Below are 18328 nucleotides of genomic sequence, written 5' to 3'. Positions count from 1 at the left end.
AAAACACAAGAAAATCCTTTAAGTTTTTCTGCCTTCTCTTTTTCATGACTAGTACCAGATGCCACTTTTTATTTTACAGATGACCAGTGTTTTTCCTCACAGATCAGTTAAATAAATGGACAGATTTTTCTGGCAGCAATTTTAGGGCTTCAAGCAAAGATCTGAGCATGATATAGTAGAGAAAAAATCATAAGAAATTAAGGGGACCAGAAATAAACTTTGTGGAAATGGGAAGGGGATCCAGAGAAAGAGGGAAAGGAAAAGGTAGGTTGGGGAAAGGGGTAATAAAAATAATAAAGATGACATATTATATATACCAATTCCCCAAGATGAATATAATTATTATGTATCACAAACAAATTACTGTGTTCCTCTGTAAAATATAGTAAGACTTTCTTGAAAAGTCTAATGGGTCTCCTTTCCCTCTCCCCTCCCTATTTCAAATTATCAATTATTTATTTTAATCATTTTCACCTTTATTTACAGTTTCAGTTTCTCACACTAGAGAAACTATTTGGTATTTAAACATGTGTGTCCTATTTATTTCACTTAAGAGTTTGACCTCGATATTCATCCATTTATGGCTCTTTTATCACTCTGGAAAACCCCAGGCATCACTTGGAATACTTCTTCAGTTAGTCTAGCCTCTTCAGCAGAAACTTCTCCCCTAAGGATAAAATGTGGGGGTTTTTTCATATTAACAGTGACATTTGAGGGAAAATAGTGAAGTATACTTGTATTTTAGCAGAATGTAGTGTTTTGTTCAGAGGGAATTTTTAAAAATTGATAGTAAAAGAACTGGTTACTTTTTGTCATTTAAACAACTATTTATCACATTTAAAATTATTTTTTTGTGTGTGTTACAGGAATCATGTTGCCTCCTGAAGGAAATGTAGATATCCCAGTGTTATTTGTACCCCGAAATATGACATTGTGCAAAACATTGGTCATTGTTCAAGTGATGAGAGCAAATGGGGAAAATTGGACTGTTGACAATTTTGATGAATTAGATACAGAATTTAAAAGGTAAAGTTTAAAGACACTGAAAAAAAGTGTTTTTTGTTTTTTTTACTAGCAGGCTTCTTTTACATATAACATATATACAATATAAAGCTCATGATTTTATACTCTGAGCTGCTGAAATTCATGTGTTTAGAGGAAGAATGTTATATAGAGATTTATATATATAATTATTAAATTGAGATTCAGAGTATTGAATAAGATTAATCTTAGGTGTCATTATCACTTAATCAGTCAAAGATATGCAAAGGAACTATTTTTTTGAGCAGTGTCTCATTATATAGCTTAGGTTGGCCTGAAACTCACTATGTCACTATGTAGTTCAGGCTGGCCTCAAACTTGTTGCGATCCTCTTGCCTCAACCTCCCAAGTGTGGGCATTACAGGCATATGCCACCACACCTGGCAGGGCATGCCTTTAAACACATAAAATAATGACGAATAAGACAATAAGTAATCGATATCCTAAACATAACCAGAAGTTTATTTCGAGAAAAAATATGGGCCTTGTAATGTCAGAATTCACTAAGGGATGACAGTGGCATTGTGCCAAGAGAATATGACATTTTGATGAAATATTGCCATGACCAGGGAATGTTATGTTATTGTCAGAATGCAGGTAGGTTTTACTGTCCTTACTTAGCTGAAATTTAAAGAAACTCTAACAATGGAGCAAAATTTACATGCTTTTTCTTATCTTAATTAAATCTTAATTAAAATAAATTATTATTTTATCTTACATTTGCAGATTTATTACCTACATTTGATTTTTTACTACGTTGTATCCATTCTGTCAGGCATTTCACCACTCTTATCATGGCTGGCTACATAATTTGTGGATCCTAGTAAAACATGGGAATGAAGAGGCTCTTCCTAAATAATTATCAATAATTTCAGGACAGTTGTGGTATCGCTTTAAGCAAGCATCTAGCCTTTCTATGTGTGGGGTCTTAGAGTTGCATAAGTCATGTGCATAACTGGTCCTTACTGCAGTGTCTTACATTTTATTTTAACACGAAAATTCCATCTTCAACAACGATCATTAACATTTTCTAGTATTGCTATCCTCCTGATGGTGTATGATGAAGCCAGAATAATTAAACACTCTCTTTATTTTAATTGGTTTATCCCTAAAGTAAATTCCTCATCACTTTCTGAAGCCCTATACTTCATGAGATACTTTGTTTTGTGCTTTAACTTTCCACTTTAAAATATAATCCATAAGAAATATATTACCTCTCATCAGTCATAATTTAGTAAGATTGATAAATCCAAGTTCATCCTTTAAAGTTAGAGAACAAAAGCTCCTTAATTTTATCTTACATCTCCTGATGTTTTTCTTTGTCAAAAATTTCCAGAATGTGCTTTAAAATTTTTATAAAATCAATATTTACAACAAATGTTTTCTTCTAATTCAAAAACATTACCAAAATACCAATAAATTAATAAAGAATAAATTTTTCATGCTAATATTGAAAGTGTTTCTCTTTTTTGTTCACTCTTAATAATTTTTAATTAGAATTATGGGAATAGACAAAGATGAAATCCGAGGAATACACTGGATATATCCTATTATTGGACTCCCACAGGCACCACTCCCTAAAATTCCTCCAAGTAAGTATATTTTAGAGGAAAAACAAATCGGGATTCTATGAAACCTTAGACATTCTGTAATTGTATTCCTTCTTTATACTGAGAAGAAATGTGAGGTCCAGAGAAAATAAGTAGAAAAAGATTAGCCCTATTAGTAGGAATGCTGGAACCTGAGCCTCTCTCTCTCTCAGTGAGTCTGCTGACTTTTGCAGAAAACTATATTTACTTTTGCCATTCTGTAGTGAAACACAGATATCAGCTCAAATTGAAATAAAATGACTTCATTCCCATCTATTCCACAGAGCCAAGCAACTAGAAATGTAAGATTGCCATGTACTTTTATTCCTGGGTCACTTTTCATCATCATATTACAGTTCCTGTGTAACTCTCAGTCTCCTCTAAGAACTATTCTGTGAGGACACTAATTCATTTTTCTGAGTTGTCTAACACACAGAACAAACCTTTATGACATGCCCCCAAACCAGTCAGAATAAAACAAACTATTCGGAGAGGTTTACTTTTCCAAAATGTACAAAACATAGTATCCCACCCTTGAATGCCTTTGTTTTCCGCAGTGACCCTTTTCTGTCTCTTCGCACCACAGGCTTTCCTCAAGTTTCTATGTGTTTGCTTTTCTCAATACTCTTCCCACTTCTTTTATATTCCTTGACTCTCCTATTTTCTTCAAAGGATCAACCTAGAAATGAAATTGCACTTAGGTAATTATATAGATATATTTAACATCCCAAATATCTAGTCATAGTTCTTCATTACTAACATGGACTGCATTGCTCTGAAAATCAAAGGGCTGTTTCAGATCTCTGCCTTGAGAAACACAGATGAGTTTTTAAGTTTTGAAATTTTGCTTTTTCTTTCTCCCTGCAATACTAATCACAGCGTAGGAAAAGAATTAGAGTTCCAGGCTAGGGATGTGGCTCAGTGGTAGAATGCTTGCTAGTGTGCTTGAGGGCCTGGGTTTCATCCCTAGCAACTATACACATAAAGACATTAGATGTCCATTGACATACATTACATCACTATACTTAGAAAATGGAGAAAGCAGTAAGTTTTGCTTGTAAATAAAACATTTCTCAATATACAGCGGTTATAAAGAAAGGCCAAGATGACATATTTCTTTATGGGTGTTAATTTTAACTTTAGTAAAAATCCACATAGTACTACCTTTGAGACAAAATGTCATTTGTTTTACCTGAATTAATTTTACTCTTTTTTTTTTTTTTTTTTTTTTTTTTTTGGTACCAGGGATCAAACTCTGGACCTTGCACTTGTGAGGCAGGTGGCAGAACCACTGAGCTAAATCCCTGGCAGTAATTTTACTCTTGAGTTGAAAAATTATCAACACATACATAAATATTTCAAGTATACTAACTTCAGAATATTTCATAGGCATATCAAAATGTTTCTTTTTATTTCAGCCTAGAAAATAGTTGATTGCATATTTTTGAAAGAATTGAGCTGTTTAAATTTCATAATACACAGCCAGCTGATCAAACTGATGCAATAAAACTTAGACATCACTGTTGGAATTCTAATAGTAGTTTCATTTGTACCTAGTACAGACACAGTATTTTTTTTTTTGGCCATATTAATGACTTAAAATAGAATTTCTCAGGCTAACCAAGGCCTATAAGAATATAAAAATAAATATCTCACATATTTTTCTTCAAAGAAATTTAAACATGCTCCAGAGCATTTCATTTGAGTCACTTTTCTAGACAATTACTTGATTTTTAAATTAGATGTGAATTCTTTAAATAACTTATGTTTCATTAGTACAACCAAGTAGCATTGTCAGTTCTGAGGTAATGTGCATATTTCTTATTAAACAATTTTACCAAGAGTGTAAAATCTGTTGGAAATCACTTTACAAATGCCTCTTGCAGACAAATAAGTGAACTTTTTACATACATATTATTTTTCTGTACAGTTCATTTTTCTTTCTATATGTAGTCTCTGATTAGAAAAATCTACTATTTTTCTTGTTCAAGTTTATCTCTGACAATCTTATTTCTTTTATTTTTCTGCATCTATCACTCACATTATTTGCAAACCCAGGATCTTTTGTTGTTGTTTGTTGTTGTTGTTATTGTTTTGGGAGTCACGTTTTCTCTTTGTGCATTTTTATTTAATATTGTCCATTGGGGCAGATAATTGGAAAAAGACTCTACTCCTTGTCACACTGTGAAGACAATGAAAAGTAAATCTGTTGCATTTTAGAGAGACTTGCACTGCCAGGGCACTAATTTCCTAAGGACTTTTCCATAGAACAGGACCAGTGACAAGATACCAATTTTACTTTCTTTTTCATTAAGTTTATTGGTACATTTTAGGTATACAGTACAGTTACATTCATCGTTGGGATCTTGTACCTTTACATGATGTATATTGGTTCTTATTTTTCCCCCACTTCCCTGCCCTCCCTTCACCCCCTCCACCCTTCCCTATTTAAAGAGACTCTGTTTCCATATTTTCCTTTTCTTGTATTTTTTCTTTTAGCTTCTTTCCTTTCCACTACCCTTCCCACTTCCCCTACTCCTTTAGACCTTTTCTTCCCATTTCACATTATCAATTATACCATTTGAACCTTATTTACACTTTTAATTTTTCACACCAGAGAAACTATTCAGTATTTACACATGTATTTCCTATTTATTTCACTTAAGAGCATGGCCTCAATGTGCATCCACTTAGCTATAAACATCTCTAGTTTCTTGTTCTTTATGGCTGAGTAGTACTCCATTTTATTTAAAAAAAAAAAAAACACATCTTTTTCCACTCTCCAGTTGGTGGGCAACTGGGCTGTTTCCAAGTTTTAGCTATTACAAACTGTGCCGCTATAAACATGAGTGATCATATATCATTGTGGTATGATTCTTTTAATTCTTTTGGGAAGATACCCAGCAGAGGGACAGCTCGGTCAAATGGGACCTCTAGTCCTAGTTGTTTGAGGTATCTCCATATTGATTTCCACAGTGCTTGCACCAGTCTGCACTCCCACCAACAACGGAGAAGGGTTCCTTTCTCCCCAGAACCCCACCAGCATTTGTTATTGGTTGATTTCTTGCTAGCAGCCATTCTTTCTGGGGTGAGGTGGAATCTCGGCATTGTTTTCATCTGCATAACTCCAATGACCAGTGATGATAAACATTTTTATTTGCTGTTTTTACTTCTTTGTCTGAGAAATATCTGTTCATTTCAGATGCCCATTTTTGAATTGGGTCTTTATAATTGAGGGGTCTGATTTTTAAAAATTTCTTTATGTATTCTAGATAGTAGACCTTTGTCTGAGGAACAGCTGTTAAAAATTTTTTCCCACATTGTAGGTTGTCTCTTAGAAAACCACATCCAGGATGGTGGTTTCTCTGGCCATGCAGGAGCTTTTTTAATGAAATGAGATCCCAGTTGTTGATTCTTTGTGCTAGTTCCTGTGCTACTGAGGATTAGTTCATGAAGTCTTTACCTATGCCAATGTATTTGAGAGTTCTACCTACCTCATCTTCCAGCAAGTTTAGTGTTTCTTTTTTAATATTTAGGTCTTTAGTCCACTTCCATTTTAGTTTAGTAGTTGATGAAAGATAGGGCTCTAATTTTAATCTTCGGCAGGTTGAAATCCAGTTTTTCCAACACCGTTTATTGAAGAGGCTATCTTTGTTCCAGTAAGGATGGTTGGCTCCTTTGTCAAAGATAAGGTAGCTGAATATGTCTGGGGTTGTTTTTGTATGTTCTAATCTATTCCACTGATCCTCAGGTCAGTTTCTTTGCCAGTACCATGCTCTTTTTGTCACAGTAGCTTTGTATTATAGTTTGAAGTTGGGGATTGTGATATCCCCTGCCATGTGTCTGTTGCCTAGGATTGCTTTTGCTATTCTAGGTCTCTTCTGGTTCCAAATGAATTTTTGGAATGTTTTCTCTAGTTCTGTGAAATACACTGTTGATATTTCAATCGGGATTGCATTGAATCGGTACAGCAATTTTGGAAGTATGGCCATTTTCACTATGTTAGTTCTTCCTACCCAGGAGCAAGGGATGTCTTTTCATTTTCTTATATCTTCTTCGAACTCTTTTTCCAAAGTGCTTTGCACAGTGTAGAGGTCATTTGTCTCCTTCGTTAGATTGATTCCTAGATACTTCATTTTTTTGGATGCTATTGTTGGAAGAATTGTTTCCCTAATTTCTCTCTTAGTGAGTCTGTTATTTATGTACAAGAAGGCTATTGATTTTTGTGTGTTGACCTTGTATCCGGCTACTCTACTCAGTCTGTCAATTAAGTCTATAGAAGTCTTTTGGCAGAGTTTTTTGGGTCTTCTTTATACAGTATCATATCATCAGCAAATAATGATGCTTTAACTGTTTTTTTTTTATTTTCCTATCTTTATTCCTTTTATTTCTTTCTCTTGTCTAATTGCTGTGGCTAATGTTTCCAGAACTATATCGAACAGGAGTGGTAATAGTGGACATCCTTGTCTTGTTCCTGATTTTACCATGAATATTTTCAATTTTTGACCATTTAGTATGATGTTGGCTGTTGGTTTTTTATAGATAGCCTTTATCAGATTGAGGTAAAGACCTTCTATTACAATTTTCTGTAGGGTTTTTACCATCAATGGGTGTTGGATTTTTTCGAATCCTTTTTATGCCTCTAATGAGATGACCATAAGGCTTTTTTCCTTGACTCTGTTAATGTAGTGCATTACATTTATTGATTTATGTATGTTGAACCATCCTTGGATCCCTGGGATAAATCTCACTTGGTCAATGTGTATGATGTTCTTGATGACATTCTGTATTCTGTTCGACAGTATCTTGTTGAGGATTTTTGCATCTATGTTCATTAGGGAGATTGGCCTATAGTTCTCTTTTTTGGTTGGGTCTTTGCTTTTGGAATCAAAGTAACACTTTCTTCTAGGAATGAATTTGGAAGTATTGCTTCCCTTTCAATTTCATTGAAGAGTTTAAAGAGTAGTGGCAATAGATCTTCTCCAAATGTCTTGTAGAATTCAGCAGTGAAGCCATCAGGACCTGGGCTTTTCTTTGTTGGTAAAGTTTTAATTACATTTTCAATTTCACTCATTGTAATTGGGGTGTTTAGACTTTTTATATCTTCTTTGTTCAACTTCAGTAATTCATATGTATCTAAGATTCTGTCCATTTCTTCTGTGTTTTCCATTTAATTAGAATACAGGTTCTCCAAGTTGGTATTGATGATCCTATGGATTTCTGCTGGATCTGTTCTGACTTTACGTTTTCTGTTCCTAATTGCATGAATTAGAGACTTTCCTTTCCTTTTTTTGATGAGGTTGGCTAAGGGTTTATTGATTTTATTTATTCTTTTGAACAACCAACTCTTTGATTTGTTGATTTTTTTTGTATCATTCTCTTAGTTTCCATTGGATTGATTTCTCCTCTGATCTTTATAATTTTCTTCCTTGTATGACCTTTGGGTTTGTCTTGCTCTTCTTTTTCTAGAAGCTTGAGAATCAGCATTAGGTTGTTTATTTGAGCTCTCTCTGTTTTCCTAGTATGGGCATTTACTGCTATGAACTTCCCTCATAGAACTGCTTTCACTGTGTCCCATTGGATTCCTGCATGTAGTACTGTGATTATCATTTAATTGTAGAAACTGTCTAATTTCTTCTTTAATTTTCTCTGTGTCCCATTGGTTGTTCAGGAGGGTGTTATTCAATTTCCATATTTGGGAAGTTCTTGCAGTTTCTTATGCTATTGATCTCCAGTTTAATTGCACTACGGTCCGGTAATATACAGGGGATAACTTCAATTCCTTTGCATTTACTTAAACATGTTCTATGAGCTAGCATGTGGTCTATTCTAGAGAACGACCCATGTGCAGCTGAAAAGAATGTGTATTCTGATATTGTGTGGTGGAACACTCTGTAGACATCCATTAAGTCCATTTCTTCAAAAGCTTGTTTCAGATCTATTGTTTTGTTGTTGATTTTTTGTCTAGATGATCTGTCTATTTGTGACAGTGAGGTATTGATGGCCCCCACTGCAATTGTATTAATGCTTATTTGTTTTTTCCTGTCAATTATTATTTGTTTTGTATAGTTGGGGGCATTAGTATTTGGCGCATATATATTTATGATTGTCATCTCTTCCTCTTGGATTTCTCCCTTTAAAAGGATGTAGTGGCCTTCTTTGTCTCTCTTAATTAGTTTTGATTTGAAATCTACTTTGTCTGCAAATAAGATAGCTACCCCCACTTTTTCCCGGGCTCTTGCCACATGGAGAACTGATTTTCATCCTTTTACTTTCAGTCTATGAATTTCTTTGTGAACTAAGTAGGTTTCTTCTATACAGCATTTTGTTGGAGTTTGCTTCTTTATTCATTCTGCCAGTCTATTTCTTTTCATTGGTGAATTGAGACCATTAACATTGATGGTTATAACTGATATGTATTGACCTATCCTTGTCATGTTATTTTCCTGTTGTTGCCTCTTTCATTTTTTAATTTTTGACCTCTCCCTTTAATTTCTTCCCTTGACTGGTGGATTTGATCTGTTGGGCCTTACGGAGTTGTGACCTTCATTGTCTTTTTCCAGGATATTGTTTAGAATTGTTTGCAGTGCTGGTTTGGTATGCATGAAATTTCTCAGGTGTTCTTTTTTTTGGAAGTGTCTTATTTCCCCATCAACTTTGAAAGATAGTTTTGCAGGATACATCAGTCTGGGTTGGAAGTTGTTTTCTTTTAAGGTTTGAAATACCTCACCCCAGTCTCTCCTTGATTTGAGGGTTTGTGTTGAAAAGTGTGCTGTGATTCTCATGGGCTTTCCTTTCCATGTGATTTGCTTCTTTTCTCTGAATGCTTGTAGTATTTTGTTCTTCTATTGGGTTTCTGGGATCTTGATTATTATATGTCTAGGTGTAGAATTTTTTTTTTATCATGGCTAGTTGGAGTTCTATATGCCTCACTCATCTGTATGTCAAATTCTTTTGCTCTGTTTGGGAAGTTTTCTGTCATTAATTCTGTGAACAGTTTTTTTATGTCATTTGTACTATCTTCTGATTTTTCATGGATTCCTAGAAGTCTTATATTATTCTTCTTTGCATCATCTAGGAGTTGCTGAATTGATTTCTCATGGTCCCTTGCTATTTTTAAGAGATCTCTCTTTTCATGGTCACTGACTGCCATCCTGTCTTCTATATCTGTTATTCTATCTTCACATTTGCTCACTCTGCGCTGCTCTGCACCTGTACTCCTCTGAGCCAAAGGGGCGCCACTGCTCCTCTGCACCCACAATTTTACTTTTGATCATACTAATTTCTAATCTAATGCTTTAAGACAGAAGCTAATTATTACCAGAAAAGCTTATATATTTTCCCCCATCATTTCAACTCAAATCTAAATGTGTACCCTTATTGTGCATTCCTCTTAATTATGCATAAAGAAGCAAACTCCAACATTATCTAAGGACATCAACTAATTTGGTAATTTATGTGATAATATTAATGTCAAAAAAGAGTATAATGCATTTGAAACGTTTTTATATGGATTCCCTTTTTTGTTGTATTCAATTTATATTCTATCTTTGTTTGACCTGATAAAAGTTAAACATAATATATTTGGGAGAGATAATATTCTGGTTTATGTGGACTCCAGTACACATGGCCATATAGTACTACAGAACTAACGCAAAGAATGTATTAATACTCCTTTATCTAATTAGTAATTGTACATATAAAAATAATATTTTTATTTCTAATAACTTTATTCAGAACTCCTGCACTTTATATATGAAAATAGTAGAATTTAATATATATGTACATATATCAGTAGTTAATGTTGTACATTAATATGTAATCACATTTTAACTTTGAAATCATTACTTTTTTTTGTTTGTTTGGTACTGGGAATTGAACTCAGGACCTTGCACTTGCCAGGCGGCCACTGTGCCACTGAGCTAAATCCCCAGCCCTTACAATTTTATTTTTGACTGCTAAAAAGGTTCAAAGTTGCATTTTATACATTTCAAAATAATTTAAAATAAAAATTTAAACTTTATACTTAAATAATTTAAATGTAAATTTTAAGATGCATATAATTAATAAAATATTTATATATGTATAAAAGTAAGTGTTACTGAACTTATTTTTAAATTATTTGATAACATTTGTTATAGTATTATTACAAAATTAATGCTTGATACTGCCATGCTGAACCTACAGACTTTAAAAATACATAGATTCACATATTCCCAATTGCAACTTGAATTATTGATGTGACTATATCAGTTCCTAAAACCAATTTCTGCATCATAACATTGTCTTTTATGATCTTTAATAATCTTAAAGTTATCCTTTGTCATACTGTACTTACATATTCTTTAATGTTCTTATATTTGGCAATATATTAATATATGTAGGTATTGCGTGAGAGTGCCTGTGTTTGTGTGCATACATGTGTGTTAAAGTCATATGCAAGGGAAGTTTTATTTTTTATGACATAGTTTAATTTATCTCAAGAATGAAGATTATAGTCTAATAGTTAAATTAATAGAAAATATTTCTCTCCTGTAGCTGTCATACAATGTAAGTCTAAGAAGAAGGTAGAAATGACGCTGGAAATCAAATTGATTGGTCATTTTTTTGGACAAGATTCTACACCGGAATCAACACAATTTTTAGTGATTCCAAAAAGAAGTTCATATTGTAATGTTTCTGAAGATTACACTGGTAAGAGAACTACAATCATCGATATAAAAATAATGGTAATAAATAAAACAGTTATCTTGAATTGTAGGTTGATGTTAGCTCAATTATGAAGATCCATGCCAATTTACTTCTCATTTCCAATAAAATATTCAAATTAGAATATAAGGAATGCTTTGTTATAATTGTTTCCTTCATATACTTGTTACCTCAAAGATGACAATAGTTAGGTTATACCTGGACTAATATGATATGGATTGTAATTCTGTGAGCAACAAGAAGAGAAAAAGCTATAAAATCTATAATTTTCACTCTTCTCAACTTTAATTTCTTCTTTTACTTTCCTTTCCTTATTTAAGAGATCTGATTGAAACCATGACTTACACCTTTAAGTTTAGAAGCAAAATTTTATATGAATGTCTCTTATTTATAGGAATAGATTTTTTTTCATTCTAACATTTTCATATTTTATTGGTACATTTTAGGTATACAATATAATGACATTAATCACTGGATATTTGCACCTTTACATAATCTCTCTTGGTTCTTATTTTCCCCCCTTCCTCTGCCCTCCCTTCAACCCCTCCATCCCTTCCTATTTACAAAGACTTTGTTTCAATTTTTTCATTTTCTCATATTAATTCAATTCCCTTCTTTCCATTCCCCTACCCCTTCCACTTACCCTTCTGCTTTGCTCCTTTACTACCTATTTCAAATTATCTATTATACCTTTTAGTCCTTATTTACACATTCAGTTTCTCACACTAGAGAAATGATTTCGTATTTACACATGTGTGTCCTATTTATTTCACTTGAGTATCACCTCAATGTGCATCCATTTAGCTATAAATGTTTCTAATTTTAATTTTTTATGGCTGAGTAGTACTCTATGTTATGAAAAAAACACATTTTCTTTATCCAGTCTCCAGTTGATGGGCATTTGGGCTGCTTCCAAGTTTTAGATATTACAAACTGTACTGCTATGAAAATAGGTGTACATATATCACTTTGGTATGATTCTTCTAATTCTTTGGGGAAGATGCCCAGCAGGGGAATAGCAGGGTCATATGGGATTTCCAGTCCTAGTTCTTTGAGGAATCTCCATAGTGAATTCCACAGTGCATGCAGAAGTCTGCACTTCCACCAACAGTGGAGCAGTGTTCCTCTTTCCCCATGGCCACACCAGCATTTGTTATTGGTTGAATTCATGATGGCAGCCATTCTTTCTGGGGTGAGGTGGAATCTCAGCATTGTTTTCATTGGCAGCTCTCAAATAACCAGTGATGTTCAACATTTTTTCATATGTTTATTTGCTATTTTTACTTCTTTGTCTGAGAAATGGCTGTTTATTTCAGATGCCCATTTTTGGATTGGGTCTTTAAATTTGGGAGGTCTAATTTTTCTTAAGTTCTTTATAGTTTCTAGATAGTAGACCTTTGTCTGAGGAACAGCAGGTGAAAATTTTTTCCCACATTGTGGGTTGCCTCTTCACTCTGTTGGTGGTTTCTCTTGCTATGCAGAAGCTTTTTAGTTAGAAGAGATCCCACTTGTGGATTGTTTGTGCTAGTTCACGGGCAACTGAGGTTTTGTTCATAAAATTTTTTCCTACACCAATGTCTTCAAGAGTTCTACCTAACCTATGTTCCAGCCAGTTCAGCATTTCTGTTTTAATATTTATATCTTTAATCCATTTTGATTTTATTTTAGTGCATGGTGATTGATATAGGACTAGTTTTAATCTTTGGCAAGTTCAAACCCAGTTTTTCCAACACCAATTATTAAAGAGGCTATCTTTCCTCCAGTGAGGGTGTTTGGCTCCTTTATCGAAGATGAGATGACTGAGTCTGTCTGGAGTTATTTCTGCATCTTCTAATCTGTTCCACTGGTCCTCAGGTCTGTTTCTTTGCCAGTACCTTGCTGCTTTTATCACAGTAGCTTTGTAGTATAGTTGCAAGTTGGGGATTATGATACCCCCTGCCATCTCTCTGTTACCTACAATTGCTTTTGCTATTCTGGGTCTCTTCTTGTTCCAAATGAATTTTTGGATTGTTTTCTCAAGGTCTGTGAAATATGATGCTGGGATTTCAATTGGGATTTCCTTGAATCTATATAGCAATTTTGGAAGTATCGCCTTTTTTGCTATGTTGATCCTTCCTCTCCAGGAGCAGGGGATGCCTTTCCATTTTCTGACATCATCTTCAGTCTCTCTTTTCAGAGCACTATAATTTTCAGAGAAGAGGTCTTTGATTTCTTTTGTTAGGGTGATTCTAGGTAGTTCAGTTTTTTGGATGCTATTGTAAAAGGAATTGTTTGCCCTATTTCTCTTTTGGTAAGTCTGTTGTTCGTACAGAGAAAACCTATTGATTTTTGTGTGTTGACTTGTATCCAGCTACTTTACTGAATTTGGTTATTAAGTCTAGAAAACTTTTGGTGGAGTTCTTGGGGTCTTCCATATAGAGTATCATGTCATCTGCAAATAATGGCAATTTGACATCATCCTTTCCTATCTTTATTCCTTTTATTTCTTTCTGTTGTCTAATTCCTGTGGCTAATGTTTCCAAAAATATATGGATCAGATATATTGTTCCTGATTTTAGTGTGAAGGTTTTCAGTTTTTGACCATTTAGTATGATATTGGCTGTTGGTTTTTCATAGATGGCTTTTATCAGATTAAGGTACAGACCATCTATTCCAATTTTTGTAAGGTTTTTATCATAAATGTGTGTTGGATTTTGTCAAATGCTTTTTCTGAATATATTTAGATGATCATATGGTTTTTGTCCTTGGCTGTATTGATATAGTGTGTTACATTCACTGATTTGTGTATGTTGAACTATCCCTGCATCGCTGGGATGAATCCCATTTGGTCAGGGTGTATCATCTTCTTCATTCTACTTGCCAGTATCTTATTAAGGATTTTTGCATTTATGTTAATTAGTGAGAATGGCCTACAGTTCTCTTTTTTGGTTGGGTCTTTCTTTGCTTTGGGGATCAAGGTGATGCTTGTTTTAGGAATGAATTTGGGAGTATTGCTTCCCTTTCAGTTTCATTGAGGAGTTTAAATAGTAGTGGAAGTAGTTCCTCTCTAAATGTCTTGTAGAATTCAGCAGTGAAGCCATCAGGACCCGGGCTTTTCTTGGTTGGTAAGTTTTTAATTACATTTTCAATTTCATTGATTGATATTGTTCATAATTTTTTGGTCTTCTTCATTCAACTTTGGTAATTCATACAAATCTAGTAATCTGTCCATTTCTTCTCTGTTTTCCATCTTATTGGCGTATAGGTTCTGGAAGTAGGTATTGATGATCCTCTGGATTTCTGCTGGGTCCATTGTAATTTCATCCTTTTCATTCTTAATTCCATATATTTGGGCTGTTCCTGTTTCTGATATGGTTGGTTAAGGCTTTGTCAATATTATTTATTCTTTCAAAGAACCAACTCTTGGCTTCATTGATTTTTTTGTATCATTGTCTTTGTCTCCATTGCATTGATTTTTGCCCTGATCTTTATAATCTCCTCCCTTGCATAAACTTTGGGTTTCTCCTGCTCTTCTTTTTCTAGAAGCTTGAGGTTCAGCATCAGTTTGTTTAATTGGGCTTGCTCTGTTTTCCTAATATGCGTATTCACTGCTATGAATTTCCCCCCGTATAACTGCTTTGATTGTGTCCCATAGATTCTGATATGTTATATTGGCATTGTCATTTAATTGAAGGAAATGTCTGATTTCTTCTTTAGTTTCCTCTGTGACCCATTGGTTACTCAGAAGTATGTTGTTCACTTTCCATGTGTTTACATAATTTTTTAGGTTTTTTTGCTATTAATCTCCAATTTCATCGCACTATGGTGTGATAATATACAGAGGATAAATTCATTTCCTTTGCACTTACTTAAATATGTTCTTTGAGCGAGTATGTTGTCTATTTTGGAGACGACCCATGTGCAGCTGAAAAGTATGTGTATTCTGATTTTGTCGGGTAGAACACTCTGTAAACATCTGTTAAGTTCATTTGTTGAAGAATTTGATTGAGTTCTAGTATTTCATTACTTATTTTTTGTCTTGTTGATCTATGTATTTGAGACAGTGTGGTATTGATGTTGCCTACTACTTTTATATTAGTGCCTATATGATTTTTCATGTTCATTAGTATTTGTTTTATATAGTTGGGTGCACTAGTGTTTGGTGCATATATGTTTATGATTGTTATCTCTTCCTCTTGGATTGTTCCCTTTACAAGGATGTAGTGTCCTTCTTTATCTATTAATGTTGGTTTGAAATACACTTGATCTACAAAGAAGATAGCTACTCCTGCTTTTTGGGGGGTTCCTTTGGCATGGAGCATTGTTTTCCACCCTTTAACTTTCAGCCTATGAGTTTATTTTTGTATTAAGTGTGTTTCTTGTATGCAGCATATTGTTGGATCTTGCTTCTTGACCCATTCTGCCCATCTATTTCATTTGATTGATGAATTGAGACCACTGATGGTTACAACTGATACTTATTGACTTATCATTGTCATGACTTTTTCTTTTTGCTGGATCATCCCCCTTTACATTTAATTTCTTGCCACACTCGATGGATTCATTCTACTGTACTTCCTCGGGTTGTGATCCTCATTGTCTGTTCCTAGGATATTATCTAAAATTTTTTGGAGTGCTAGTTTGGTATTCATGAAGTTCCTAAGGTGCTCTTTGTCATGAAAGTATCTTATTTCTCCATCAATTTTGAAAGATAATTTTGCAGGATACATCAATCTAGGCTGAGGGCTGTTTCCCTTTAGAGCTTGGAATACATCACTACAAGTTCTTCTTGCCTTGAAGATTTGCATTAAGAAGTCTGCTGTGATTCTGATGTGCTTTCCTTTGTTCATGATTTGTTTCTTTTCTCTAACTGCTTGTAGAACTTTGTACTTCTCTTGGGTTTCTGGAATCTTAACAATTATATGCCTATGTGTAGATTCTTTTTTGATCAAATCTAGTTGGAGTCCTGTATAACTCACTTATCTGTATGTCAAGTTCTTTTCCCCTGCTTTGAAAGTTTTCTGCTATTACTTCTGTGAACAGTTTTTTTTTAATGTCATCTGCACTCTGTCCTATTTCTTCATTGACACTGATCAGTCTTATGTTATTCTTTTTTGCATTGTCTAGTAGCTGCTGGATTGATTTCTCATGGTCCCTCACAATTTTAAAGCAATTTTTCTTTTCCTGGTCACTAATTGCAGTCTTATCTTCTATATCTGAAATTCTGTCCTCACTTTGGCTCATTCTGCTGTGTAAACTTTCAATGGAGTTTTTATTCTCCTTTAAATCTGTTTGCATCTGTTTTATGGATTCCTTTTGTTTCTTATGTAGGGATTTCATCATGTTCCTCATCTCCTCTCTAGATTTATTAATCATGTCTTTTTCTATGGACACAATCTCTGCTGTTATCTGAGAAATTACTTCTGATTTCATTTTTTCCAGATCCCCTTTTGTTGCCAGTTCAGGGAGTCCAGGTGGTTGTATATCAGAGTTTTCCTTCTCATTTCCCTTTGAGGTTGCTGTAGGTGATCTGGAAGTCTGGTTTTGAGACTTGTTTATGTGTCTTCTCATTTCAACATGGTGGGGGCAAGGATGTTCTGCTGGCACCTTCTCGGCTCACCTCCTCTGTGCTGGGAGCAATGGTATGTTAGCCCAGAAGCCTCCTCCTCTGCTCTGGTAGTGGTGGCACATCAACCTGGAAGCCTTCTTCTCTATGCTGGGAGTGGTGGTACATTGGACCGGAAGCCTCCTCCTCTACACTGGGAGTGCTGGCACTTCGACCCAGAAGCCTCCTCCTCTATGCTTAGAAGGAATAGAAAATTTGATATAAGTTAGATATAGTACCCAAATAATTTTTGTCATTATGGGGATGTTAATTGGATGCATTTACTTTGTCTTCTAAATTTTTTTTAAAAAATTTCCATTTAATGTTTTAAGAAACCCAAATAATTTACAATATATTACAAGTAGAATATTCCTGATCTGAAAATCCAAAATCCCCAAATTCTCCAAAATCTGAATTTTTTAAGCATCAGTATTATATCACAAATGGGATATTCTATACCTAACTTCATGAGACAGGTCTCAGTCAAAACACAAGTGCAATGAAAATATATAAAATTATTTGTAGACTGTGTACAAGTTATATATGAATCATAAATGAATTTTGTGTTGAAAATTAAGTTCTCTCTCTCTTTCTCTCTCAAAATCTGAGAAAATTCTGGAATTGGAAACCCTTCTAGTCCTAAACATTCTGGATAAGAAATATTCAACCTGTCCCTAATTCTCTAAATATGTAATATATCCATTGAAACAAATAATATTGAACTAAATGATGTCGGCCACATGGTGATTTAGGAAGACTTGATCCCTTCTCTCCGTAAACACCAATTAAGCAATAATTCATGAGCAAATTCCCTTTGTGAGACAACAGAATCTAATTCAACGTTTCTTGTACCTTAGTAGAATGTAAAACCAGATTCACCAAAGCCTGTAGGGAGATTTGAGATACTCACTTGCCTGAGACTCTTTCCATGGCAACACTTTTCAAGATATTTGTCTTGAAAATGATTTTATAGATAGTATACCAAAAGCACAGACAACAACAATGAACATAAATAAATGGGACTAAGTCAAACTGAAAAGCTTCCTCACAGCAAAAGAAGTAAGCAACAAGGCGCTGCCCATAAAATGGATGAAATATTTCTAACCCATATGTTTCATAAGGGATTGAACTCCCAAATACATAAGGAACTCCTACAACTCAATAATTAAAAAGCTTAATAATCTGATTTAGAAATAGATTGAAGGACTTAAACATTTTCCAAAGAAGACATTCAAACAGCTAATCTCTCTCTAAAAAAAATTTACTCAACTTCACTAATCACCACAAGAATACAAGTCAAAACCCGAATGACATACCACCACACACTTATCAGCATGGCTATTATTAAAAGATTCCTCCACAAAAAGAATCCCCAGAAAACAAGCATTGGCAAGGATGCGAAGTT

At 34.2% G+C, this 18328-nt stretch overlaps 1 protein-coding gene across 15 annotated transcripts in view; it reads left to right on the top strand.

The window, feature by feature from the left end:
* The window catches only part of Cfap47 (cilia and flagella associated protein 47), a 512210-nt gene that overhangs the window by 389293 nt on the left and 104589 nt on the right, over positions 1–18328 (top strand). For 13 of the 15 annotated variants that reach the window (XR_015442441.1, XM_087189881.1, XM_087189880.1 and 10 more), the window contains 3 exons: positions 867–1026; positions 2539–2633; positions 11169–11324. Coding sequence is in view for 14 of the 15 variants with exons in the window: in XM_087189881.1 (XP_087046007.1) it covers positions 867–1026; positions 2539–2633; positions 11169–11324 (411 nt within the window). In the remaining variant the exon portion in view is untranslated. Of the gene's footprint in view, positions 1–866; positions 1027–2538; positions 2634–11168; positions 11325–18328 lie in introns of those variants that run through there. The other 2 variants (XM_087189884.1, XM_087189882.1) reach the window with 2 other exon arrangements.

The sequence above is a fragment of the Heterocephalus glaber genome, unplaced genomic scaffold (genome assembly GCF_053883595.1).
Source record: "Heterocephalus glaber isolate CG9 unplaced genomic scaffold, H.glaber_assembly_v1.0 deba00001547, whole genome shotgun sequence".
NCBI classification, from domain to species: Eukaryota; Metazoa; Chordata; class Mammalia; order Rodentia; family Bathyergidae; genus Heterocephalus; species Heterocephalus glaber.
Note: the sequence above shows the minus strand (reverse complement) of the source record. Positions and strands in the feature narration are given on the sequence as shown.